We start from the raw sequence: 24,501 nt of genomic DNA, 5'->3' as shown, positions 1-24,501 counted from the left end.
GTCTAAGGAGGGAGGGGAGGCTGTTTGGGATAGGAGAGGTATGTAACTAATCATATAACAGCTGAGAGTAGTGCCAGCCTGCACCGCCTACTGCAGCTTCTACTGAATCCACCTCTTCCTGCCCTCGGTGTTGTGTGCTACTTAACAGCGGGTACGTTCCACCCCAGAAGTAGCTGCCCTCTTAGTGATAGAAGAGGGAAGTTGAGTGCACTAGGTGAGAGGTGCTAGACGAGCCTGAGTCAGGAGTTGTTGTTGACGTCGGCTCAGAAGCAGGCAGCACGGTTATGTCTTGAGTGTCCAGTGCTCTTGTGAGGAGGTGAGGGAGGGAGAAGCTAGGGAGTGTTAACAGGGATGACTCAAAGCTTATGAACTCCAAGCAGTAGGAGGCTGGAGCCCCATCGGAGGAAGACCACAGCAGGCAAAGGCCAATGTGTGGGGAAGCCAGAGGTAATCCCAGAGCTCTGATGCCCAGCCTCCACTGGGAACCTCGCCAGCATTGCAACAGCTTGAATTGCACCTTCCTAGTTGCCTAAGTGAGCAACAAGGCTTCTGTCCTGGGAGAGTCTAGCCTCTTGCCTTCTGAGGTACCCAAAGAGCTGCCACCCCTCCACAGCCACTGTCCTAACCGCAGTTGCTGCACCTTCCCATCCACTGTCTCCATGCACTGGTGGAACCTGCCCCGGCAAAGCAGGTAAGTGAATGCTGCCCCCTCCATTTTACAGATAGGAAAACTGAGGCACGATGTGACTTGCCTGAGGTCACACAGCGAGTGTGTCGGAGCTGCCACTAGAGGATGGGGCTCCCGCTTGCAGTACAGAGCTGCAGCCACTAGACCCTGCTCCCCATCTGATGCACCCACTACTAGCTCTGCTTTGCTTTATATCCAAAGGGTAAAAAGTCCAGGCCTCTGTGCTCCCCTTTGCTTTAAGGAGTGGAAGAAGCAGGTGTGACTTAGCCCCTTTCTTTACCCTGCACTTGCTGCCCTAGCATTCCTGGGGCCAGTGGGTGAGCAGTCAGCATGTCTCCAGTTATTAATACTGCACAATAAACCCAATAGCCCTCTAGGGCTTAGACGCAAAGACTGGACACAAACCTCTAATTAAACTGCAAATTGTCTAGCTCCACCCGCCCACCCGATGCTCCGTTCTCTCCAGGGGTGTGGGGGGGGGGGGCGGGGGTTAGTCTCTGGATCTTTGTTGAAAGGGCGCTTGAGCGTTTTACAAAACGGGAAGGGGACGATGGGCAGGGGTGGGGCTGCCTCCCGCAGGGCCACACCCGCAGTGGGGTTTATTCTCTCCTAGCTCCGAGATTTTAAGGCTCGCTAGGCTGGGACATGACATGCGTTGGGTTCCCAAGCGAAGCTGGTTTCACTCCCGGTTTGCTGGGAGCGCTGGAGGGTTCTCCTGGCTGTGGCGACGGGCCTGCTCCTGACTTCAGCGTGGTGCCCCTGTACCTGGAGCGCTCCCCGGACCTGCCCTGGGCAGCCCCGCGCCTTGGCTCGGGCTGGAGCTGGGCTGTGAACGCTCTGCCGGGCTGCCGTGTAATCGGGCTGCCCTGGGCCGAGCGGGTCATGAACAAGCTGGGCCGGGACTGGCAGTGACGGCCGCAGAGCGCACAGCGGAGGGGCTCTGCGGGGCTGGTGCGTGGCTCCCGCTGGGCTCCCCGGGCGTCTCGGAAGCACCTCGCCGGCCGTGGCAGGAGCAGTTCGAGTCCAGGCGTGGGATCGAAGCCCCCCTTCCTGCGTGTACCCGTAACACGCTCCGCAGGGCGCGGGGGGACTGCACTTTAGCTGTCCACGCCCCCCGACCCCTCTAGGGAAGGATCGTTTCCTGAGCGGCCGGTGGGTGGCAGAGGCAGGGGGCGGCTCTGGCATCTGTTCTCTGGGTGTTTGAAATCCCGTCTCCCCCAAGCCGGAGAGGCCGGGGGAAGAATGGAGTGTCCTTTGAACGCGCTCCAGCAGCGACAGGTGGCCTGAAAGGCGACGCGTAACGGTCTCCCCCTGGTGTAAAGGATACTTCTCTCCCCACACTAATCCGGCTCCGTCCCGCTGAGTATAGAAGGGGCCGGCTCCGTCCCAGCATTGGCATAGCTCGGATGCTGCTCTGACTGCCTGCTGCAACGGGGACCCAGGTAAGCGGGCCCTCCGCCCCCCAAGGGACACTGCGTTTGGGTAGCCCAGGTCCGGCTCAGCGGGGGCTGCGCTCTGCTGTGCCCGCCGCTCTCCGCTCCTCTCTGGCTGGCCAGGGAGTTCGCCGTGGCAACCCAGTGCCCAGCCCCGGGGGGAAGGAAGGGCTGGCGGGCTGCAGCCGCTGCCCCGGGGCTCGCCCTGCTCTCGGTGCTAAGCAGCCCTGGCTCCCTGGCTGGCGTGCGGGACGTGCTCTCCCAGCCAGAGGCTCCGCTCCGCGGGTGTCTGGATTCCTGGCCCCGGGGCCAGGCACGGACAGTCCGCCGGGGGGGGGGTGTCGCCGGGGGCGCCCCGGTGCGTTTGGCCGTTGACATTCCTGCCCCTCTCTCCAGGGCATGGCGGGGGGGTGCTAGGACTCGCGCTCCTGATGGCCGCAGCAGAAGGAAGCGCCGAGCACGTGCTGCGGAGCATGGAAGCAGGTAGCTGGCCCCGCGCGCTGGCCGGGGAGGGCGGCTGGTCCCCCCAAGGACACCGGGCAACCCGAAGCCTACACCGCGGCGTTTCCTGGGCAGGGTGCTGCGGGGGTCTCGCTATGCTGCCAGGTGCGGCTCTGGCTGCTGCTTCCTCCACCCGGGGCTCAGTCCTGCGTGTGGCCCCGGCTAACGCGGGAGCCTCGGCCACCAAAGGCGGCGCTGCGGGCTCCCCAGGGCGCACGGGAAACCGCCCCACCGGAGACCTCAGAGCAGCGGCTGCCCCGTACCGGGAGGTTGGATTCCCCTCTGCAGGGAGGGCGGCCATGCCCCGCGACTGGCCCTTGGGCTGTCCTGGCCCCGCCCGGTCTGCACGCTCCTGCTGGGACCCCCCCAGCCTCGCAATTGCCGAGTCCCCACCTGATGCCAGCGCGAGAGCGGCCAGGCTGCGGCGCTTGCGAGCAAAACCCCTGGGGAGCAGAGCGTGAGCCCCCCCCCCGAGCCCCATGTGCGGGAGGGCTCAGCCCAGCAGCCTAGGGCTTCGGGGGATCCCCACTCTGCAGGCAGCCGCCTGGAGACGCTCGGCTCCCTTCCTGCAGAGCTGCTTCCTCTTGTGCTGATCTGGCCAGGGGCCTGGGGGGAGCGGCTCTGGCCTTCAGCCTCTTGGGCTCTGTCTCCCAGTGAGCCCCAGGGGCCCCGCTCCGGGTGCGTGACGAGGGGCGACCCCCTCGCCCCGCCAAGGTGCCATCGACCCCTTGTTGCAGGACAAAGGCAGCCTGGCGCAGGGGCAGCCCTGTGGGATGCCCTCTGGAGCCAGGGGGTCGGGAGCGAGAAGGGAGAACAGGCCTGTCTGGCCGTCTAGCATGGGGTCTGAGCTGAGGGACCTGCCTGTGTAACGAAGGGTAGCTGAGACCAAGGATCTGGGTTTGTGGGTCTCTTCCCTGGGGGTGGATCAGCCCCCCCTGGGGAGCTATTGGCTTTCTTCTCTTGTACAGAAGCCTCACTAAAGCCTGCAGAGATGCCCCAGGCTTTGGAGGGCCCCTCAGGGCAGCCAGCTGCTGCCACAGCTCCTTCGGAGGGGGCGCCCATGGGCCAGAACGCCAGGCCTTGCACCAGCGTGGGGGAGGGCATGGCCCCTGGAGGAGCAGAGAGCCACGCTGGCCAGTCGGCCCCAGCAACCTCACAGCCAGTGGAGAGAGAAGGAGAAAAGGCAGAGCCTGGAGAGAAGAGCGTCCCCATGGCTGGGAAGGGGACGAAGGCCAGTGGGAAGAAAGCAGTGGCCAAGGAGGGGGCAGAAATCCAGAGCCAGCCTACGGCCTCCAAGCATGAGCCCCCAGCTCCCCAGCGGAGCTTGAGCTGCCCAGTCAGCAGCCAGAGGTAATATCTCACTTCTCTCTCTAGGAATCTGATCCCCCCAGGCAGCTTGGGAGGCTGGCCCTGCTGGTTTGGTGGAGTGGGGAGCCCCTAGCTTGTCTCCTAATGCCAGGGTCCCCTCCCTTCATCCTTCCTCCCTGCTCTGCACCCCAGTCCTCCACGTGTGCCTGGTTTGCAGCGTTCACACCAGGATGGGCTCCCTAGAGAACCACATGCCAAAGGGAAGTCACCTGGCGGGGCAGAGATTCCTCTCTGGGGAGGTGGAGCCTGTGCTCCCGCATTGGATGCTCTTCTGAGATCCCGGCCTCCCTGGGACTGTCTCCTCTTGGGCCCCACCCTGCAACTGGAGTCAGCCCGCTGCTGGGCGCAGAACATCCCTGACGGGACCCAGTCTCTGGGATCCCCTTCCGCTCACGTGCTCGACCTTCTGCAGGGCTTGCCTCGCCCCCCCGCCCCCCCGGGCATGGGACCTTTCTGGGACGGGGGTGTTTCCTTACACGCAATGAGGTGCAGACCAGGGCGAGCAGCTCGGCTCCCTCTTTGGAGACGTTAATGGTGGGTTGGATCAGGTGTGCCAGGCCCACACTGCTACGTCTCCCTTTCAGACCAGGGGAGGAGCCCCAGGCTGTGAAGATGGGAGCTGAAGGGAAGAGTCCGCAGGGTACAGCAACTCCTGCCAAAGGAGTCAGCGCTTTGCCAGCAGAACCCAGTCTAGCGGAGGTGCTTGGCCCTGCTTCGGATGCCCCCAGAGACCAGACTTGTCCAGAGAAACCCACCCCAAGTGAGGCATCCAGCCCAGCTAGCAGCAGTGGGCACCTGACCCCTGCAGAGCCCCCCAGCTCGGTGGGGCTACCCCACCCGGCTTCAGACGAGACCCCTGCAGAGCCCCCCAGCTCGGTGGGGCTACCCCACCCGGCTTCAGACGAGACCCCTGCAGAGCCCCCCAGCTCGGAGGGGCTACCCCACCCGGCTTCAGACGAGACCCCTGCAGAGCCCCCCAGCTCGGAGGGGCTACCCCACCCGGCTTCAGACGAGACCCCTGCAGAGCCCCCCAGCTCGGAGGGGCTACCCCACCCGGCTTCAGACGAGACCCCTGCAGAGCCCCCCAGCTCAGTGGAACAGCCTCCTCCAGCCTTGGACAGCGCCGGAAATTTGGGGAAAACAGGCTCTGTCGCTGGGGAACAGCCACCTTCACCAGAGGAGGAGGAAGTGGAGCCCCCGCCTAGCCCCTACCTAACGCCAGACTTCGGGAAAGAGGACCCTTTCCAGATACTGGGTAAGGCTGTGCTGTCTCTTAGGCATGTAGGGTGGACTCTGTCCAGCAGAACGGGGGTGCCGGTATCTCTGATTCACCGCCCACCAGTGGTGCTCCAGCTACGGGTTCGCTTCAAACAAAGCTGACCTGTCCCCGAGCCAGGATCCTGCTGCTGGGATGGGAAGCCTTGAGCCCGCTCTGCATCTGGCATGTTCTTGCAGCTCTCCTTTGACACATAGCGCGAGACCCAGAGAGAGCCTCTCCCTGTGATATCTAAGAGCAGGGCAGGAGTCCCAAGAGCTCCTGGGACGTGTCACTCAGATCTTTGCACCATCGGCATTGCCCGCCTAGGACAGCGTGTCCTGGAGCTGGGCAGATTGACAGTGCAGGCGGTGCAGGCGTGTTCAGAGGGAGGGCAGGCTGGGGCCTGAGCTGTGCACGGTGGGGAATGCAGGGTTGGACCATGGGGATCGGAAGGCCAGGAGCGAAGGGCTAGCTCTCCGGAACTGAAGTGTGGATGGCACAGCATGGCAATGCCCTGGGGCTGGGCAGTGGGCCCAGGATCAGCAGAGCAGGAGGGGCAGTGCAAGGTGGAAATGTGGGGTGTGGGAATGCAGACCGTGGCTTGAGGGGAGCTTGGCGGTCAGCGCGGAATCAGGGGTCTGTGACTGCAGATGGGGTTGTGAGGATCTTTCAGGGGCTGTTAAGGAGACCGGTGGGGTCCAAAGGGGTCTAACGGGGTTATGGAACGAAACTGGAGCTGCTGATGGGCTCGGTAACCTCATGATTTATTGTCAGGCTCCTGGGTGGTCTGCGGCACCCTTTGCTATTTATAAAGAGGGGGCCACATGCTGTGACTTAGCCGCGAAGGGACAGGAGTGGGAGGCTAGGAGGTGCTGGCTGCAGGCTGTACCAGGCTTTGCCACTAGGTGCCGGCATCGCCCCAGGCGTGGATGAAGCTCTGGTTCCACCAGCCAGGAGGGAGAGGGGGGCTGCTTCCTGAGGATCTCCCCAGCCCCATAGGCTCAGCTGAGAAAGATGGAAGCAGCTGGGTGGTCCCATGTATCTTGTCTCCGCAGACGATATTCCTCCGCCGCCCGCTCCCTTCGCCCATCGCATTGTCTCCCTGAAATCCGGCACCGTGAACAGCATGTTCAACATCAACACCAAGGAGATGCTGGGCGGGTAAGAGCCAGCTGCCCAGGGAGCTGCTGTGGGGCTGGGAGACTGGCCCGGGGTGCACAGCCGGGCCCCAGCTGTGTTTTCTGTTTTGTGGGAAACTCCGTGATTTTGAAAATTTTGTTCCATTTAGAAATAGGGAGGGGAAGCTCCCAACCGTCGACATTTCCTGCAAAATGAAGTTTCCCAAACTCTCCCTTGGACCCATTGAAATAGTTTGTTCTGATGTCATTTTTTGAACCTTAAAAAATGCTTGTAAAACAATGGGGTTGGTTTTTTTTCATTTCAAAAAGCCATTTAGAGACCAAATCAAACCGCTGTGCTCAGAAAACAGCGCTCTGGGACATTTAGATGCTTTCAAAATGTTTCCTTTGTCTTTTTTGAAAATAACCCAACTTTGTCCCCATTGCCGTGTCTTTCCAAACCTTCAGACCTTGCCTGGTGATTTCAGTGAAACTTTTCCACCAGCGCTGCTCCTGGTGGTGGCCCTGGCTTGCCACCACTCCCCCTCTCCCTCTCTGCCCACTTTGAGCCCACCCCCCGGGGAAGGTGACATGCACGTTACTCAGGGTGAAGGTCTGGGCCAAACACGAGGGTGATAAAGTCAGGGAAGCTCAGCAGCGAGAGCCAAGCATGTTATGTGTGTGGTCCCCCCGGGGGCCCGCTAGTGGTGCAGGAGAACCAGGTGGCACTACACCATTCGGCATGGGCTGGTGCAGTCACTCCCAGCCGGGCAGCATCTCTGCACCCTCCAGGCCTGGTCCCAGTGCGGAGATGATCCTGCCCTGTTCGGCAGCAGCATTGCTGGCTCCATTCAGGAGGGAGACTTGTGCTCAGGCTGCCGGGTAGCCCAGCTAGCAGAAGGTGCTGATGGGGCAGATGTTCTTCATTTGGTACTTGGCATCTCATAGGGACAAGGTGCCCCTCGCTTGGCAGACTGGAGAGACCAGGTGTTCAGCTGAAGTTTCGTCCCAGCTCAGTATAGTGGGTAACCCCTCTAGTGCCTGTCCAGGACCTTGTATGCCCCTTTCATCCCGACCACAGAGGGAGAACCAGAGGTCACCAAATAAATTAATAGGCACCAGGTTTAAAACAAATAAAAGGAAGTATGTCTTCACACAACACACCATCAACCTATGGAACTCCTTGCCAGAGGATATTGTGAAGGCCAAGACCATAACAGGGTTCAAAAAAGAACTAGATAAGTTCATGGAGGATAGGCCCATCAATGGGTATTAGCCAGGATGGACAGGGATGGTGTCCCTAGCCTCCGTTTGCCGGAAGCAGGGAATGAGCGACAGGGGATGAATCACCTGATGATTCCCTGTTCTGTTCATTCCCTCTGGGGCACCTGACACTGGCCTCCGTCGGAAGACGGGATACTGGGCTAGATGGACCTTTGGCCTGACTCAGTAGGGCCGTTCTTATGTGCCTATTAGCCCACTGTCTAGTGCCCTGCCCTGCCGTGTGGGAGAGCTGGACTGGATCTGTAGAGTCCTGCCCGGTGTTAGCAAGGGCTGGGCATGCCGTGGAGTCCTCCTCCCTGGAACGGAAGTGCTGCTTCTTGGTCATCAGTGCCCTCTTGGAGGAAGGAAATCCATGGAACAGCTCTGAGGGGAGCCTTGCCCCGGGCTTCTGGGGCTAAAACCAAGCTTTTCAGCTTAGGAATGCACCTTCTCCAGGCTTGGAAACCCCAAGAATCCAGTGACCCCCCTGGGACTGAGCTTTAGTTCATGTGACTGGTCAGTTACCCTGAGAACTGGTAACTCATCCCCCTGCCCACTCCTTTCTATGGGGATGCCAGCAAATGGGCACTGTAACCACTTATGTCCCCGCTGAGTTTGGCCCCTTTGCAGCTAGCCTCTGAGCTTGCCCTCTTGCCAGATCATGCCCTTGGGTGGGGGGGATTGCAGCCTCTACTGTCTGCTTTTCTTTGCCCTAGGGGGAAGTTTGGTGAAGTTCGCACATGCACCGAGAGAGGGACGGGGCTCAAACTCGCGGCCAAAATCATTAGGAAACAGGGCTCGAAGGACAAGGTGTGTCCTGAGTGTTCTCCTGAGTCTGCCTGTGCATGTGTCTCTGTGTGGCTGTCTGTGTAGCCATGCATTAGCCCGGACAGAGACAGGTGTCCATCTGTGCACCTGGGGCTGAGTCACTGGGTGTGTACGTCCGTCAGTCTGCTAGCATGTGACGGGGTGCGCCTGCGGCTGTGTGTGTTGGCCAACCACCGGAGGGCAGTGCCACCTGGCCTGTGCTTGAGCCGGTCGCTTGGCGTGTTGACGCTGCGGGCGGTGGCTGCCGTCTCCCCTGGCCCTGCCTGCGCTCCGTGCGTTGATCCAGTGCGTGTCCCACAGGAGATGGCCTTGGTTGAAATCGAGGTGATGAACCAACTGAACCACAGGAACCTGATCCAGCTCTACGACGCCTTCGAGACACCCCGGGAAATCGTCCTCTTCATGGAGTTGTGAGTAGCACCCATTGGCGTGGCCGGTGCGGGGCTGCGGCTGGCCGGCCTCCTGGGCGGCTTGACACAGGAGCTTCCGGACGGTGCCGCGCTTGTTCGCCGAGGGTGGGGAACCTCCTTCCTCCTGGGCAGACTTGCTCAGCTGCCGTCACCTGGTGTGAGTCACAGTGCAGTGACAGGTTCCAGCAAGGGCTCCTGCATCCCCTGTGCTCTGGCTAGGAGATTCGCTGCCCAGGTAGTGCTCATCTCTGCTTGCATCCCAGTTCCTGGTACCCCGCCTGGAAGAAATAATCTGTAGCCCATACCCCTGAAATCAAGGCAATCTCGCTAACCCCCTCAGTTGCTCTGCCGGGATCTTGGCTAGCATAGTCTCTCCACTAACCTGTCTAGAACCAGGATGGGGAGCCGACTGTTCCCTGTCTGGGGTCTCCCTGCAGAATTCCCCTTCTCTCGCCCACCTGTACCCAGAACGAGTGGCCTCCTGAGCTACCCAGTTCCTCTGCCATGCAACCTTGGCCAGGGGTCTCCTCAGTAACCCACCCTCTGCCCCCATGCTTCAGGAGAGGGGAACCCTCTGTAACCAGCACCCCGCTCTGCCTGTGCCCAGGCCAGGGGGAGATCCTAGAGTCGCGTAGGGGAGCGTTCCTATGCAGGACAGAGCGGCTTGGCTGTAACTTGCCCGGGCCGCGGTGGCTAGGGTCTGCTTGGCGCAGTCCGGTGACGCTGTGGCTGGTCTGTGTGCAGCGTGGAGGGCGGGGAGCTCTTTGAGCGCATCATCGACGAGGATTACCACCTGACAGAAGTGGACTGCATGGTGTTCGTGAGGCAGATCTGCGACGGGATCACCTTCATGCATCAGATGCACGTCCTGCACTTGGACCTCAAGGTACCGCGAGCGGAGGGAGAGAGGGGGTACAGCAAGACTGCAGCTCCTGGGCTGGGGGGCTAGAGGGGAAACCTTCACAGGGTTCTGAAGCTGGGCTGAAGGGCTGCTCTCGGTGAGAAGAGAGCCCCTGGCTGTGGGGCCTGGGTGCGAGGAGGGCACATGCTGCCTGGGGGGAACTCGGTACGTGAGAGCGTGACAAGCCCGGCCTGGATCATCTCTGGGGAGAGGACGAAGCCTCCAGAAACAGAAACTTCCAACTCCTGAGCATCAGGAGTCCCGCTGTTAAGTGGCGGGGGCAACACTGGGCCTCCGAGGGAGATTCCTTCGCTTGCCCACGATACCGTCACCCTGGGCTCAGGCCCGCGGGCTGGTGAGGCTGGAGTCTTGGCTTTGCAGACCAGCCTGGGCCAGGTCATTGTGGGTTGTATGCAGGTAGAGCCTTGGGCTCCGTTCAGATCCGGGGTCTGTTCCAGGTTCCAAGCTATTCAAAGGGCAGATCTCAGCGTGGCTCTAGGGGGCCTGGGGGATCTGTGTGCACGTCGCTGCGGCTGATCTGGGTGGGTCTAGGAGCCGGGTTAGCAAGGGTGACCGTGCAGCGTCTGTCTCTCGTTCAGTGCCTACAAACCGCAATCTGTGCGTCCGCCGACATACTCTGATGTCAGGGGACTGGCAGGGGCTGCCCAAGGAACAGGCTGGGAGAGGAGATTCTCTCTGACTTGCTCCCGCACAGCATGGCCCGGGAGACACTGGCAGTCAGAACTAGTGATGCGATGGCCTTGGTGGGACTCAGTGCTTGGGAAGGGCGGGGATTTTAACTCCTCTGGGGCTCTAAGCCACTCCAGTGCCTAGTAGGAGCTTGGGGCAAGGATGTTAAAGGTGCAATGGCCTCCACTGAGATGCAAGGACTGGCGCTGTACATGGTCTGGGAACCCAGCAGACTACATCCCTGATGCTTCTAAGGGACAGAGGGAGAAAACTCTCCTAGCCTCCAGCCGGCCTTTCTCCGTCAAGTGTCTCAAACTCCTCTGCGAGTGGCCCGTAACCGTACCCTGGGCTGGGGTAGGCAGGCGCGTAGCCACGAGCTGGGTTCTAACCTCAGGAACTTCATCCCTGCAGCCTGAGAACATCCTGTGTGTCACCTCCACGGGGCACATGGTGAAGATCATCGACTTTGGGCTGGCACGAAGGTAACTCCCCTCCCTCCGGGACTGGGCTCGCTCCTTCGCTCCTGCTTTTCTCCCTGCCCGACATCCTCTGTTCTCCCTTCCCATGTCCCCTGGAGCTGGGCAAAGGCCACGCTCAGGGACCAGCTGCACTGGCCTTACGCCTGACCCTGCTGCGGGCCTTAGGGAAAGTCAGGAAGGAATCCCAGCGGGGTGGGGTGGAATCTGCAGTCTGGGCTTGGCAGCAGCTCTGCCGAGTCAGCCATGCCCCGCAGGGGATAGCGGTTTGGGGCCGTTATAATAACCGGCTTGGTTCTGCCTCAGGCTGGGGCCAGGCCAGGATGTTTCTTCCCTGGGCTGGAGCAGCATAGAGCCAGGGTGACGTGTGGGCGGAGGTGGTGAATGTGAACGGGCGGGGGTGCTGGCACCGGGACCAGTGCCAGGAGCTCTCACTGACCTGGCTCTTCCTGACCATAGATACAACCCCCGGGAGAAGCTGAAAGTGAACTTTGGGACCCCCGAGTTCCTGTCCCCGGAGGTGGTGAACTACGACCAAGTCTCCTATTCGACAGACATGTGGAGTCTGGGTGTGATCACCTACATGTTGTACGTGTGGTGGGCACAGGTTGGGTGGCACTAGGGCTGGGGTAGGGTGAGAACCATTCTGGGCTTTAACTGTAGACGTGGACCAGGCTGGCGGCAGAGCTGTGTGGGAGAGGAGTACAAGGCAGTTGTCGAGCCAAGGGCTGGCAAGAGAACTCCTGGGTTCCATTCCCAGCTCTGCCACTGAGTCGGTAGGTGACCTCGGGCCAGTCTCTGAACCTCTGCGCCTCAGTTTCCCCATCTGTAAAATAAGGCAGGCCCTACCTCCTCGAGTGCCTGAGGCATTGTGTATAGAGGGCACCAGCTTTCAGGGCTGACCGTGCCCTTTGGCACCTCTCCCCAGCATTGACTGCCCTTTCTCAAAGGGAGTGGAAAGCCGTCCAGCGGCTGCTCGGAGCTGGGTGGCTGGAACATCTGGGAGGGGCGGGCTGTGCGCGTGGACAGGAAATGGCTCACCTCTCCCAGCTGAGACAGGATGGGAACGCAGCAAGATGCCAGCTGGGAACACACTGGTTCCTTTCTAAGAGCGCTGACCGCTGGCTTCCCTGCCTCTCTCCTCATGATCCCAGGCAGAGGGAGGGAGCGAGCGAGTGGTTTTGTGCAGAAGGAATTGGGAACCCGCTGAGGAAACAGGGCCTGTGTCTTGTCCCTTCCTGAGGCGCTCCGAGCACAGCTTGTGATGGCTCCCTCCCTCCTCTCTTCCCAGGCTAAGTGGCCTCTCCCCTTTCCTGGGAGACGACGACGCGGAAACCCTGAACAATGTCCTGGCAGCCACGTGGTACTTCGACGAGGAAGCCTTTGAGGGAATCTCGGACGAAGCCAAGGACTTTGTCTCGAATCTGATTATCAAGCAGAAGAGGTTTGAGTCGAGTCGAGGGCAGCCCAGAGCTATTGGGTCCGACCAGCTCAGCTGGCATCAGGCGCACAGGCCTGGCAGTCCATCACCTCCCACCTGGGGGCAAGCGCCCCCACTATTTGCCAGTGGGAGCACTCCCGGGGCCTGGCCTGGGGCAATGGCTGGATGCTGCTGTCTGAGCCTTGCCAAGCTCGCTGTGGGTGCAGAGACAGGCAGCCCCAAGAGGACGACATGGATCCCTGCCCCCATGTTGATTGACGACCTGGCCAGCCTCCTCTTGCCCGTTCCCCTGGCTGCACCCCGTGGTCACAGCAGGGGCCATGCAGCATTGACTGCTCAGCCGGATCCTGGCCCTGGGGAAGGCTTCTCATAAGCAGGGCTCTTGGAAAGAGGGAGGGGACTGGAGGCCTTTCCAAGCAGGGAAGGGAGGAGAGACCAGGCTCTGGTGCCTGGTCCTTGCCTCCACGGGGGATCTCTGGGTCAGAGGAGACTGACCCTGCCCCGAGGAGGCAGCCAAGGGTGCTAGGCTCACGTGGCCGGCAGCAGCCTCAGGGCCTGTGCAGGAATGTGACTGCACCCTCGTTCCCCCCAGTGTGTTCTTGGGGTTAATTAACACAGGCCCGGGCCCAGCTACAAAGGGCAGCTGGCAGCACCCATGGGTCTCGGGTGGGGGGTGGAAAGCAGGAGCAATGCGGGGCTCCTTGGGGCGATTGAACCCCACTAGGAGCCAGGCGTCACCTGCATTCCTCTCCCCCGCAGCGGCCGGATGAGTGCGGCCAGGTGCCTCCAGCACCCCTGGCTGAACGACCTGGCTGAGAAGGCCAAGCGCTGCAACCGGCGCCTGAAATCCCAGGTCCTGCTCCGGAAGTACGTCATGCGGCGGCGCTGGAAGGTATGAAGGAGGCTCCCCCTTGATCGCTGTGTGCAGTGGGGACAGTCCGTGCTGGGGGTGAGCTCCCTATGCTGGGAGCAGGGGGTCGCCGAGCAGGGCCAGCCCATGGGGCGGGCTGGGGCGCTGGCTCCCTGAAGGGAATGGGGGACAGGAGCACCCAGAGAGAGCACTCTGCCCCCACTTGAGTGCACAGAAGAGGAAGCAGAAAGCCATGGGGGAGAGGAGGATGGGGCAGGGTGGTTTCTCTGTGCCCTACCTCTGTCAACAGTATGGGGCAGCGAGGAGGGAGAGCTTGAGGGCGTCTGTGTGCCCTACAGCCTGGGGGAGCCACTGCCCCGACTCTCACCGCCCCCGATCCCTGATTTCATGGATTTGTCCCTCAGGGTGACCCCCCCCCCCCCCCCCGTCCCTGACGTTAAAGGGATGCTGGGGACCATTTTAAACATGACATTGACGTGTGTGGTAATTGTGTGGTGTACTCGAAATGGTCTCTGCAGCGAGGAATCATGCTGTGCTAGGGGATGTGGAGTTTTTCTGAAATGTCTCTTATTCCTCATGTGGTTCTTCCCTTACTTCCGTCCCCCAGGCCCTGTGTAAGGGGCACCCTGTGCGTGCACCCCACATCAGGGACTGCTCCTTACGTACGGGTTCCTCTAGGATCTCTGTCCCTGATTCCTTGCCTGCCCCAGGGCTTGGCCACAGGAGGAATCGATGTCAGGATAGAGCAACTGCAATGGGGGGAGCCACTCCCTTTGCCTGCAGCCTCACCCCTAGCCTGGATCTGTGCTGTTGGTTCCCTCTCGGTGGGGGCTGGGCTTCGCTGCCAGCAGCCCCCACCAGTCTCCTCTCTCCAGGGTGCTCTGCACTTTGCTTCTGTCTCTGATTCAATCCTGGCTGAGCGGGTGCCGGGAAGCCATGCAGAGGCACAGGGATGTCTGTGGGTGTCCAGCTTATTTGGGCTAAGAAATTTCTGAAAACCTTCCAGGCTTCTGAGCATGGGTGGCAGGCAGCTGGAAGAGTCACTGCTCAAAGACTGGCAGATGGTCAAGAGAAGCATCTCTGTGGCCTGGTGGAAAGAGATCAATGGATCCCCAGTGGCTCATAAAGGGATCCCCAGTGATCCTCTGGCTTTGAGACCCATTGCCGTCTACCACTTCCTAGCACGCCTGCGGTGTCCTGTGCTGGGAGAGTTAGGGACTGGAGTATCTGAAGTCCCCACCGCCAGGGGTCCTACACCATCCCCAAAAGAGGTCTCTTTAACGAGCGCTGTCCAGCCTCCAAATGGGGAATAACTTCTTTCTTGTTTCCCTAACAGAAAAACTTCATTGGTGTGTGTGCTGCCAACCGATTCAAGAAGATCAGCAGCTCGGGATCCCTGACGGCGTTGGGTGTCTGAGTGTGGGGCTGAGCTGGGTGGGATTTGAGCAACGCGTGAGTCAAGGCCAAAGGGCAATCCCCTGAAACCTGAGCTGTGCTCTGAAGGCCTACTCCCCGGGGCTTGCACAGGAAAGTGGCATGTAGTCCCTGCTTCTGGAGGCAGGAGGATCTCCACTTGGGTTCAGAATCAATCCGCTTCCCAAACACAAGGAGTTCACTGCTGGGGCAATGAATTGAGATATCCCAGTCCTGTACAGATGTGTAATTCCTGCTCCCACTGCAGTGAGATTACTGCTGGATCCCATCCTGCTGAGAGTCCTGCTCTAGATTCTGTCCCTGCCATGAGATTCCTTCTCTAGATTCTATCCCGCACTGTCACTGCTCCAGGGTCCAGACCACTGGGATAATGCTGCTCTGGATCCTGAACTGCTGTGAGCTGACTCCTCTCGGTCCTGTGCCCGGTGTGAGGCTCCTGCCCTGGATCCCATGCTGCTGCAAAGCTGCCTTTGTGGATCTCCTTCTGGTTCAATATCACAACCCTGGAATTCTCATTCTCTGTGACGAGGTGCCTGGATCCTGTACCACTAGGACATGCTACACCTTTGATCCCCTTTGAGATTACTGGTCTGGAGCTCACACAAGCGTGGTGTTGCCATCTTAGCACCCTGTATCCCTGCTACAGATTCTGTACAGCTGTGACACCTACCACTCTGCATCCCATAGGCTCCTGCTCCTAACCAACTGTGCAGTTACCAGCCCAGGTCTCTTCTGTATCCCCTAGTGCGCCTGGATTGTTACTCTGAGTCCCATCCTCCCTGTGCTGCTATCGGCCTGGATCCTTTGCTGTCGTGAGACGACTGCGCTGAACTCGCCGAGCTGTGGAATTGCCAGCTGGACTCCCAGTGCACGGTGCGACCAGAGGTGCAGAGAGCACCTTGCAAACCCTAGACTGCAGCATCCTTAGACTCCACATTGCAATTCCCTGCGTTCTGCTATTTGTGTTCAACTTCCGTTCTGCGACTTGCAATGGGACACGCAGACCAGCCTAATGAGTGGGGCAGGGTCCGTGCACCACACACCAGTCTCTACCCGAGAACCAAGATTCCTGCTCTCTGCCTCTGAGTGCAATAGGAGACCCACCATGGCTATGTCACAGGACTGCTGGTCACAGCCTCTGTGCACTGCTGTCTGGATCTGTGCTCCCAGCTCCTGAGTGCAGGAGGAGTAACGTAACTGCGTGCTACTGTCGGGATTTGCACTCAAGCCCTCGGAGTGCAGCGTGTACTCCCCGGCCTGCAGGTAGGATGCCTACTGCCAGCCTCTGGATCTGCTCACCGCTGGACTAGCATGCGAGGCTGCTGCTTGAGCAGAAACCCTCCTCTGCCCATGATCAGGGTCCTAGAAGCCGGCGTGCAGGGCTGAGTTCCTGTCAGTGCCGGGAGGCTCCACGCACAGGAAAGGAGGAAGTGCAGAGCACAGATTTCAGGCGCGTTCCCCAGATGGAGGCCAGGGAAGAAAGAAGGCGGCTTTGTGCTAGTTCCTAACCTCCCTGCCCTTCTGCGCTGCTAGCGGGGGGGAGAACACAACCTTCCCTTCACACGTCCCCCAGAAGATAAAGGCAAGAGAGCATCCTAATGCAGACCAGCTGGGCTCGCCGCTCCCCCTCGCACATATGAAAGGACTGCTTCAGCACTGACCACCAACACACAGGAACTACCCTTTGCTGGCTGGGCCCAGGGACCCCCCGATGGGAGGAGAGTGTGGGAGCTCCCTCAGGTTCTGGACTTTCCTTCCTGTTCCATCCTGAGCCTGAACCATTGTGCTCCACAGCTGGCAGGGCTTGGTCCGAGGGAAACCCCCTGCAGACCCGCCATCAATGTCTGAGCTGCCCGGGGGATCTAGGCCCCTCTAGGGTGGGGTGTAATGATGGGAGTTGCCTCCCCTGGTGATGCGGGAGCTCCTGTGTGGCTCAGTGTACTGACGTAGTAGCTAGGGGTAGGGATGGGAGGATCCTCCATGGAGTCTGTGCCTCTCTTGGGAGGGGGTTTGCAGAACGAGTCTGAGGCCACGCCCCTTTCTGTCCAGGTGAACCCCGGGCTTGGTGTCGTCCACGGGCGATTCATTATGAAAAAGCAGGGTGCTAGCTAACGGGCAGCCTGTATCTGTTAGGCACAGAAATAGCCAGACAGCACTTGACCTAGCCCAAAAGTGCCTCACACAGAACATGGGCACTGAGCCACACCCTCAGCTGGGGTACGCTGGTGGGACTCCATTGACCTCAGAGGATCTGCACCAGTTTACCCCAGCTGAGGTCTATCTCTCTTCGCTAAAACCCTTCTCCCTCTGCCCCATTTTCACCCTGGGTCCACTGGATTTCCTCTGCCCAGCAGAGCATAAACCCAGATGTTGGACTCCAGCCCCTGTGTGTGTACCCTCCCTAGCAGCAGCCCCCCAGTAGTGCAGAAAGATGTACGTTCTCTTGAGAGACGCCGGAGCTCTCAGCTTAATGTAAATAAATGTACAGGCCCGATGCCAAGCGCTTGTAGTGGATTGTGTTGTACGAGGTGGGAGGGGCTGGCTCTGAGCCCCAGGCTGCCTCATGCTAAGGTCTTCATGTCCCCGTCAGGAGCAGGCCCTGAGATCAGCGAGTGGGTTAAATCTTCTCACCTCCCTCAGCATTTCCTCCCTTCCCATGTGAAACAAGCAAATGATGCTGGGCCTTTACGGAGCCCTTCTGCATTAGCTGTGCCTCCCCCAACTTCTCTGGGGTGACCTGACCTATCTCCCCCGCTTTCCACTCACTGCCTTAGACTGAACCCGGCTTCCTGGCTACCAGCCAGCTGCGGTACCAGCCTGGGGCCTGGACCTTTGGGTTTCCCTTCCCTGCAGATGCTAGGAGAGCTGAGAATTGAACCCCGGCTCTCTGTAGATGCTCAGGATTCAGTGTCTCAGGTCCCTGGCTCCTGTCCACAGTGTGCCCTGGGCCTTTGTGCTGGGTGGGCGAGAAGCTAGGTGTTGAAGTGACTCTTGCATTTATTCTTAGGCCCTAGCCCTTAGAGCAGGATCTTCCTTCCACTGCAGCTTTGTGTCCCCCTTCTCAGGGCCCCAGCTCCCCCCCATCATTCCCTGCCCTGCTCCCTCAGGCTTCTGGCTGTCATCTCCCCTCTCCAGACACTCAGGGCACGAGGGGCCAGCGCTCAACCTCTCCGGTGCTGAGTGCGGGATAAGAATTTATATCCAATAGAACTGGGTCCCCAAGCTGCTAGGAGTGGGGTGGGGTACTCTGTATGCTGGGATGGGGGACTACGCGGGCACTGAATCTGCTCTCTGCTTAGCTGGAGAGTGGGGGCTTGGGGGAAACAGCAAGGGCCAGGCTCGTTACCATCTGCCCATAGGGGGCCTGCGTCAAATGAGCTTGGGTCCAATTCCAGCTACCCGTGGGGTGGTGTCCACAGCCCAAACCCCACCACCTCCCCGGCATCCCCAGCTGCGAGGACAGGGCTCCCTGCAGGTTGGAGCAGAGGCTAGAGGCAGGGCAAGGTGGGGATGTTCCAGCACCACTGTCCGTGCTGTAGCTATTCTGTGGTGGAGCAGAGGGCTGAGGGTCCAGGCCTGCCACCCTCACCTATGCTTGCGGCCGTTATATTTACACACCAATAACCTAGCTGCCCATGGGGCTTCCTCCCCGAGCGTCCCTTGTCCCCATATGCCACGGTGAGGCTGTGAAGGGCAGGGAGCCCGCCAGGGGCTGAGTAGTGGGCTGTCCCTTTCCAGCCAGGGGCGGAGCCGGTAACGTGCCAAGGCCGGCTGGCCAGGACTGGGGCTGCAGGCTGGCCTCACGGTTGGGTGGAATATGCCCCCTGAGGCGCTGTCTGACGGGGATGTTGGATGCTGCAGTTTGAACGGGGCTGAGACAAAAGGGGATGGTGCAGTTGGGGGCTGGGGCTCAGGGGTGGTGGTGGGGGGTGTTACAGTGCTGGGAGGGGAGGGGGCTGGGCCGCTGAGCCTCCGTTACAGTACTCTGCTGAAAGCTGCCCGGGATGAGGTGTTTCCCTTGAACATGGCGGTTGGGTCAGGGGCCCCTGCCTGCCCTGGCCTCTGCCCCCACCCCGGCTGGCTCTTTGCTCTCTGATCTCGCCCGCTTCCCCCGCTCGCTGGCAGTCTCTCTTTCTCAGAGATGGGAGCAAGGCCCCTCTCTGTGAGAGACGAAAATGCGCCTCTCCCCTTGCCACCACGGCACCGGAAGCTGGCCGCTCGGGGCTTGGCAGCGCCACGTTCCCTGTCACTTTCACCACATCTCTCCCTCTGGCTAATGGAGCGGGAAAGGGGGAGAGGCTGTTTCCCACAGCTGGAATCAGACCGAGGAAGGAGAGTGAGTCAGGCAGGAGGCTTGGCCTTTCCAAGCATCACCTCCCTGGCAGCGCTCCCCTGCGAGACCAGATGCGGGTCTCCCTCCCTTTCCCCCTCATGCTCCGCACTGCCCTGCTGCGCGAGAGGTGCCTGGGTTGTAGGCGGAGACGAGGGGCCGTGCGGCACTGGGTCAGGCACTGCTGCCCTTTTAGCCAGTATGGACTGGGCTCCAGCCTCCACCGCTGGGAGCTTCCCTGCAGCAGTGCCCAGCTGTGCCTCCAACATGAGCTTTTCCCTGTGGGGGGGCTGGGTCCAGTTCTTCTCTCTCTCTCTCGCAGGAGAGTCTCTGTGTTCTCTTTAGCCAGGGTTTGTCTCAAACCTTTGCCCCGGCCCTGCTGGAGGGCTGGCTGCACCAGGTGGCCAAACCTCCGGCTGCCCTAACTCAGGGCGTGAGGCCAGTGCTGGCCAGGCAGCGTGGGTGGGCCAGAGCTCTGCCCCTTGTGGGGGCCCCAGCTGTATTTCCACACCCTTCTTCCCAGGCCCCGGGTGCCTGGTAAAAGGGAGGGCAGCGTTTGAGGCCCCTGCGCGGGCGGTTTGAACAGAGCTGGGGCGAGCAGTGGCGGTAAGTACCAGTGGCACTGAAGCGGTTAAAGCTGCCTGTGAACTAAATTCCATCTCCCCTCCGGCCTAGGGAGTTTCCTCCCAGACCATTTCCTGCTGACAGCCTTTGACCAGTTCCTGTTGTGACCACCCTGCGGTCCTGGCAAACTTAACGGCCCCATCTGCTTTGAGTTACACTCGGGGCTGGTGACGTCTCTTTCCTGTCTGGTCCCTGGCAGCTGAGCTCTGCTTGGGATTCTATCAGCCACCTTGGGGCCGGGCTGGAGGGACGGGGGGAGGGTGATAAAGCTCCTACCCTGGCAGACAGAGACCTGGACAGATGGACAAATAGACATTAAACACCAGAGGGCAGGGAACATGCAGACAGATGGCTGGATGGACAGACCAGCAGCCTGCCCTGTGTCCTTTGTCTTCCAGCATGGCATGGGGCTGCTTTCGTTAGCCTTTCCATCCTGAGCCTCCCCTGGGACCTTCCCAGCCCAGTAAGTGGCTTTGGGTTATTGATTCCCATCTCTCAGATGCGGAGTAACCCCAATTGCCAACCCTGCTCGGCTCCAGCCTAAAAATGGCCTGGCCCTGAGCCAGGGCCTGCCCAGGCAGAGAGGCAAAGCCACTGTCCCCCAAGAGCTGAGCCAGTGCGCTCCTTTGCAGTGACGCAGTCTCTGGGCCCAGAGAAGAGGGGAAGAGCGGGGAGCATGTACTGGAGGTGAGCCCCCGTGGTGCCTGGAACTGGGTGGTGGGGTGGGTGTCTGCTTCTCCCGTGTATAAAGCACATGTGCAGTGACATCTTGTTCCCGAAGCCATGGGGGGGGGGTTTGAGGGGCTGCTGCTGTGCAGTGCAGTCCCCCCCACAGGGACCAAAACATTACTGGCCCCTTAAGAAAGCAACCTGGACTCTGGCTTCTGAGCTGTCTGCTGGTAGCGTTCATCCTACTTGCCAGGAGCCCCTGGCCCTGGGACCATCCCAGCCCAAGGAGATGTGACAGCAGAGGGGGAATTTCATGCTGTCACCACTTTGGGCTCCTAGCTGAGCTCCCGCAGGCCCCCACCCTGACCAGCTCCTGGGGCTCGGCACGTCTGACTCCCCGTGACGGGCGCACCTGCAGCGTAGCCCAAGGGCTCGGATCACTGGGGTGCCACCGTGGTTCCAGCACTCCCTATCTTCTGCCGGCCTGGGGCAGGGGCTGGTTTTCACGCAGCAAGCCCAAGGCTAGGCCAGAAAGGCCAAGAGATGGGGGTGGAGGGTCAGGTGACGCTCTGGGGAGCAGCTTGCTGCAGCAGCGTGGGCCTTGGCACTGAAGCAAGAGCCAGTGAGCAGGCTGCAAAATGAGCGTCTGCTCCCCCCAGCTGCAGCTGGCCCAGCGCGCTCCAAGGTACGCGGTTTCTTGGATGCTTCTCCCACCCCTGGGACAAGGTGGTGGCGGTGGCTGTTTGGACTTTGCCCCGCTGAAAGATGCCGGCAACTCAAGCCTTCTCTAGCCAGAGAACGGCCCCTGCCTGCATGGTGCCGGGGCAAGAAGGCACCGCTCCCACCTTGGAGACTCTCACCAGCCAATTTGTGGCAGATACAAGATTAACAGTCTCTTCTCTTTTCCCCCCGGACCCACAAAATCTACAGCTCACCAAAACTGTCAGCTGGGAAAGACGTTGAGCGATGGGGGCCTGACGCTGGATTTGACCCAGCAACCTTGGACGAAAGGTTCCCTAGCGCATCACCACTGCCCTGAGCCAACCTGGCCCTGCTCCTTCGATGTGGTTCCGCTTAATCGAACGCACTCTGAACAGCCTGAGGCATGAGCTGCAGAACTGGCTGTTGAGGGCCCCGTACGGTCTCACCGGGCGGCCAAATCTGCCCCGCCAGCAGCAGGGCCAAAAGAGCCAAGCAAATGTGCTGGCCCCTTCTCGCCAATCGGGGCTTGTCTGCATGGGCAGCTAGTGCGAGATAAGCTAGGGGGTGAACTTCAAGCACAAGGACCATTCTGCAAGAGCCCCACTTGGGCACTGAGGGCTTGTCTAAACTCGCAGCTGTTCCTGGTTATCTCCCCATGAGGACACACTTATTCCGGACCAAGAGAGCGTGATTCCTGATTAGCTGAACTCACTTTGGCCGTGTGTGGACACTCGGGAATAGTTATTGCACACTACATTCACACCCCACCTTAATCCACATTGGCTTGCAAGTGTAGACAAGGCTGAAGAGTGCCTTTGTGCAGTTTAGCTGAATCCAGCTGGGAAGTGGATTGAGCTAAAAGCCCCTCCTAGCTCCCCCACTGGGCATTCTTATTTTGCACTCTCTTTGCACTTCGGCTATTTCTCTGTGTAGCTGAGCCGGCTGCCTGCTCCCCACACTGAACCCATCACTACAGCTCCCAGCTGAAATTCAGTCCTGCCTCCCTACTTTGTTTCATGCTGTGGTACTTTCCAAACCCTTGAAGGAGGCCAGTCCATGCTCCCTGGAATCCAGCTACATCAGAGTCTAATTATCTTAAACTATCTTAGCTGGGGGAGGGCTGAAAACACCCCTATTCCTCACCTCTGCCCCACTGGCTTGCTTTCCCCCTTTGCCCACTGCTCCCAAGGCTGTGGGGCCTCTGAGCCCGGCTGCAGGGTCTGACAGCCCCAAGGGGAGCAACACAGGAATGGGAGGTTTCGAGTAACAGCCGTGTTAGTCTATATTCGCAAAAAGAAAAGGAGTACTTGTGGCACCTTAGAGACTAACCAATTTATTTGAGCATAAGCTTTCGTGAGCTACATCGGATCCGATGAAGTGAGCTGTAGCTCACGAAAGCTTATGCTCAAATAAATTGGTTAGTCTCTAAGGTGCCACAAGTCCTCCTTTTCTTTTTACAGGAATGGGAGGAATTTGTGCAAAGAATCCTCCAGTGACGAGCCTGCGGGGCAGGAAATGGCTGGCTGGGGACTTGCAGCTTCCTGGGAGGCAGCGAGGAGGAGGAGGAGGATGGGTAAGGCAGGCAGTGGGAGGGGCTGGTGCAGTGGAGGCTGATCCGGTTCCTAAGCCGGGCCGCACGTGCCATGTCAGTGTTGGCGGCTAGGTCGCTCCTGCAGCTGCCCTAGTGCCCCTTTGGGCCACGCTGCTGTGCGAGTGCTTCTCCCGCCCTGCCCTGCCCTGCCCTGCACGCGGTAGAAACGTGCCATTGTCTCATCAGCTTTGCCCTCATCACGCTCAGGGCCTTGGCGGTGGCGGAGGGACCGTCACGGATCATCTGCCTCAGCTCCAGGCTGGCCTAGGCCCGTCAGGTCGCCCCAGCCACGGTACTGAGGACCCCGAGTGACGGCGTCAGGCCGTCCTGTATGGGGGGGAGGGTACGGCAGGGGCCCCTGGTGTGACGAAGTGGGACTGTTCTTAATGTTTCCTCTGAATAGTGTGGGGGTGCCTCAGTTTCCCCCAGGCAGTTCTTAAGTATCTAGGGGGTGGAGTAAGGGTGTATGATCATTGCAGAGCCCTAGAGGGCATGTGTGTGCAGGAGTCTGGACACAGAGAATGGCCGACACCCTGTTTCCTGGCAACTGATGGCCTGGGCCCTTCCCCCCCTGCAAGGTGAGAGCTGAAGGGTTGGAGAACAAAGGAATCAGGTGACCACCTGGCCCGGGAAAGGAACAAAGCCCAGAGGAGGAGGGGCTGGAGGGAGTTTCAGTTTGGGGCTGGCTGGGACATGGAGTGAAGTGCAGACGTGGTTGTCTGGCTCACTACCCCCCAAAATGGACCCAGCTGAGGGGTCCCGTTCTCTGCACCTGCAAGCTCTGTGTTAGACCATGTTCCTGTCGTCTAATAAACCTTCTGTTTTACTGGCTGGCTGAGAGTCACGTCTGACTGCGAAGTTGGGGTGCAGGACCCTCTGGCTTCCCCAGGAGCCCCGCCTGAGCGGACTCGCTGTGGGAAGCGCACGGAGGGGCAGAGGATGCTGAATGCTCCGAGGTCAGACCCAGGAAGGTGGAAGCTGTGTGAGCTGTGTGTCCTGAAGACAGGCTGCTCACAGAAAGGCGACTGCCCCAGAGTCCTGACTGGCTTCATGGGGAGCAGTTCCAGAGCATCGCCCAGGGACTCCGTGACAACTGGTGGCAGCGGTGGGATGTACTGCACCCCGTGGATGGCGCTTCCTGCAGTAAGTGACTGGGGAGCAGTAACACGAAGGGGGATTGCCGAGGACTAGGCCTGCTGAAGGCTCAGAGAGGAGCGGTTTCGGGGGGCGGTTAACCCCTGGGAGTGTGTGACCAGCGAGAAGGACTGTGCAGTAGCAGGGTTCCCCTGGGGATTGCAGCAAGCAGTCCAAGGGGCGGAGGAGTCTGCAGCTCGACCCTGGCAAAGAGGTGGTGACCTCGAGAAGGGCTGGCACACTAGGGGTTCTCCCTGGAAACCGTGGGGAGCTGAGAACACACGGGCCTGTGAGTCCACAACAACTTGGGAGGAGCGGAGTGATGGCCTGTCACCGTCTCCTTAAGAAGGACATTGTAACCCTGTGCAAAAAGAGAGGGTTGAGCGTTGGAAAGTGCACCAAAGCAGAGTTAATCGTGCAGCTGGAGGAGGATGACCGCTCTAAGGAACAGATTCCTGACCCCAACTGGGGCTATAGCAGGATCTGGGAGCAGCTGAAGCGGGAGCCAGGCATCGCCAAGACTCCTGTCCCCGACCAGACGAGGGTCTTCACGATCGGGTTCCCCATCGGGGGATCGAGACGGACGGGATTGGAGCTGAGTCTGAGAGAGCAAGAGGACTGTGAGAGACAGCGAGAGCCCGAGAAAGAGCTGCAGAAGCAGCAGCAGCATGAACTGGCGGTGGGGGAGCGGAGAGGCCTAGGGGACCCCTCAGGGGTGAGTGGGGATAGACCCCGGGGGGCCAGTTCCGCAGGGAACCTCGAGACTAAATT

The 24,501-nt window shown here is 60.0% G+C and overlaps 1 protein-coding gene across 3 annotated transcripts; it reads left to right on the top strand.

Annotated features, from left to right (window-relative positions):
- Positions 1-1,332: 1,332 nt before the first annotated feature.
- Positions 1,333-17,180, top strand: MYLK2 (myosin light chain kinase 2). Of its 3 annotated transcripts, XM_075118642.1 has the most exons (13): positions 1,333-2,130; positions 2,518-2,604; positions 3,591-3,972; positions 4,575-5,245; positions 6,304-6,409; positions 8,346-8,439; positions 8,758-8,867; positions 9,612-9,753; positions 10,870-10,940; positions 11,394-11,522; positions 12,226-12,378; positions 13,135-13,267; positions 14,583-17,180. In XM_075118642.1, the coding sequence occupies exons 2-13, from the start codon at positions 2,553-2,555 to the stop codon at positions 14,661-14,663; spliced, it is 2,124 nt and encodes a 707-aa protein (XP_074974743.1). In that variant the 5' UTR covers positions 1,333-2,130; positions 2,518-2,552; the 3' UTR covers positions 14,664-17,180. The 3 variants fall into 3 exon arrangements, with proteins under 3 accessions (XP_074974743.1, XP_074974745.1, XP_074974744.1); XM_075118644.1 differs by lacking the exon at positions 2,518-2,604 and having other exon boundaries at positions 1,334-2,130; XM_075118643.1 differs by lacking the exons at positions 1,333-2,130; positions 2,518-2,604 and adding an exon at positions 2,619-2,727.
- The last annotated feature ends 7,321 nt before the right edge of the window (positions 17,181-24,501 follow it).

Source organism: Caretta caretta, chromosome 13 (assembly GCF_965140235.1).
Source record: "Caretta caretta isolate rCarCar2 chromosome 13, rCarCar1.hap1, whole genome shotgun sequence".
NCBI lineage: Eukaryota > Metazoa > Chordata > Testudines > Cheloniidae > Caretta > Caretta caretta.
This window is presented reverse-complemented; position numbering and strand designations above follow the sequence as displayed.

Bases quoted from the DNA above. Each gene is read 5' to 3' on its own strand.
- MYLK2 (XM_075118642.1), top strand. From the start codon at position 2,553: ATGGCCGCAGCAGAAGGAAGCGCCGAGCACGTGCTGCGGAGCATGGAA. The intron at 3,973-4,574 runs GTAATATCTCAC...TCTCCCTTTCAG, and splicing joins TGCCCAGTCAGCAGCCAGAG to ACCAGGGGAGGAGCCCCAGG. The intron at 13,268-14,582 runs GTATGAAGGAGG...TTTCCCTAACAG, and splicing joins TCATGCGGCGGCGCTGGAAG to AAAAACTTCATTGGTGTGTG.